A 1946-nucleotide genomic window follows, 5' to 3' on the forward strand; every position below is an offset into this window, starting at 1 on the left:
CCCCCCCCACTAACCGGAGAATAAGGTAGAGTTTGGGCCCTGACCAGTGCTCCTCCCATTCTCGGACACAAAACGCAGGAAACCCTTTCTGGTCTAACGCCGACTTGACAAGTTTGACAAAGAAAGTCTTCGAATCTCTCCAGCCCCTCCGGTACTCCGTAGCAACTCCAATGCACCGTTAGACCGCAGCAACGACAACTCATAAGTCCTGGATCGAAGCTCTCGGCTACAATGTTGCCTTCCTTGGCACCGTCACTGCTGTTAAACAAGGTTGTCGGCGGATAATCACTTGGATCGTTTTTCAAACAGATACTACAAACATCCTTGTCGTACTTGTCAACTGTCAACGAGCTGCGGTAGTATACGTGGTTTTGCCTGTTTATCTCAAAGCCGCTCTTCTTCATATTGTTCTTTGTGTCTGAATCCCACGTCTTAGAACGTGAAATNNGCAGGATTTTTGATTATACTTGCTGTTAAATATTTCAGGAAACATGTCCCTATTGATGTACCTCCTTTCTCTGAGACCAATTTCCTCGCCCATAACTGCCTCCTTCGTCATCTGGCCAATCGTCTGGTCATCCAAGGCCGTTTTCAGCTCTTCTCTGTGATCTCTGCAGTAGCTTCTAATGCTGACCATCCTGAGCGCCTCGTCCTGCACGTTTCTCCATCCCTGGATGTACTCAACCAGTTTCTCGCCTCTCAGCCGATCCGGCTCCTCGTCAACATCTACAAAAATCCCGTTCAGCCAACCGCACACGGGGTGATAGACCTTTGAGCAATTACTGTGGCAACAAGAAACGAGTCCGAGCGTGTTGTTGTTTTTGCAATACACACAACTATCGTAAGGCTCCTCGTCCTCACTTACAAGTTCTCGCTCTCCATCTTTATCCTTAGCTGAGCTAAAGGTATCCTCGCTTTTTTCAGCCTCCCTCTCGCCAAAAGACGTGTTGTTTCCGCTCTTCTTCTGGTTTTCAAGGGAATCGGCAGTTTGAGACACGTCTTTCGTCTTTTTATCGCCCTCACAGTTAAGCCTACAGTGGCTGCTGTCGCTACCGGAACTAACACAGCAACCGCCACCCGCTGCTGTTGCAGTTCCTCCTCCTCCAATACCTGTTGCAGCGGCAGAGCCGTTCTGCTTCTTCTCCGAGTAATTGCTTCCAAGATAACTCAACACGAGTTTCTTCCTGTTCTGTTTAAGGCTCTTCTTGTTGGTCCAACTCCTCCTCAAACGCTCCAAGTTCCAATTGCTCAAATTCTTCCAATCCTCGCAAACAACCAAGGGAAGGTGCCAAATGGCACAAACCAAATGAACCCACTCTCCCTCCACACTCGTTCTTTTAAAGGCTCCACCAGAGTGCGAACACAACATACAGGTAACGCTTCCAGGATTGAAGGCCACTAAATACTGAGTTCCCAATTGTTTCTTCTCCTGTTCGCATCTATCACATAACCAACCGTAAAAGTCCAACAGCTCATTTAACGGGATATTCACTCCGTAACATCCTACGTGGGAAACCATACCGCATCTAACGCATTCAACGAAAGGCTTTAGGGTATCTGTTTCCCAGTTAAAACACACAGAACACACGTTAGTCAAGGCTAGTTGCATATTCGGTTTCAATGAGTCACTTTTAGAGTTGGGATCCGCATTCATAGAGGCGTTTTTAGCGGAATCAGTAGAAGTTTTGGAACCCTCAACTTGCTTCAAATAATATGGATACAAGTCCCTATATCCCCTGAGAATGAAGTCCTTTAGCTTGTTCCAGGAATTGACTATTTGGTATCTTTGGACTATATTCATCCAAATAAAGGGAATGTCCGTCATCCTTGTTCTGTTTTCGTTCTCGTATATTATTTTGCTTTGAATTTTAACTCTCATTTTATGAATAGAATCGATTATGTTGTTATATATAGGCAAAAATCTCTCCAAATTAGCGTCGACAAAG

General features: G+C 45.7%; 1 protein-coding gene across 1 annotated transcript; it reads right to left on the minus strand.

The window, feature by feature from the left end:
- Nucleotides 1-44: 44 nt before the first annotated feature.
- FG386_000263 (uncharacterized protein) lies at nt 45-1924 on the minus strand (the record flags this gene model as incomplete). Its single annotated transcript, XM_067339606.1, has 2 exons — nt 45-351; nt 468-1924. Coding segments are annotated over 2 exons (1764 nt in total), but the record flags the coding sequence as incomplete, so codon positions are not given.
- Nucleotides 1925-1946: the final 22 nt, after the last annotated feature.

This window comes from Cryptosporidium ryanae (genome assembly GCF_009792415.1).
Source record: "Cryptosporidium ryanae isolate 45019 chromosome Unknown contig_123, whole genome shotgun sequence".
Classification (NCBI taxonomy): domain Eukaryota; phylum Apicomplexa; class Conoidasida; order Eucoccidiorida; family Cryptosporidiidae; genus Cryptosporidium; species Cryptosporidium ryanae.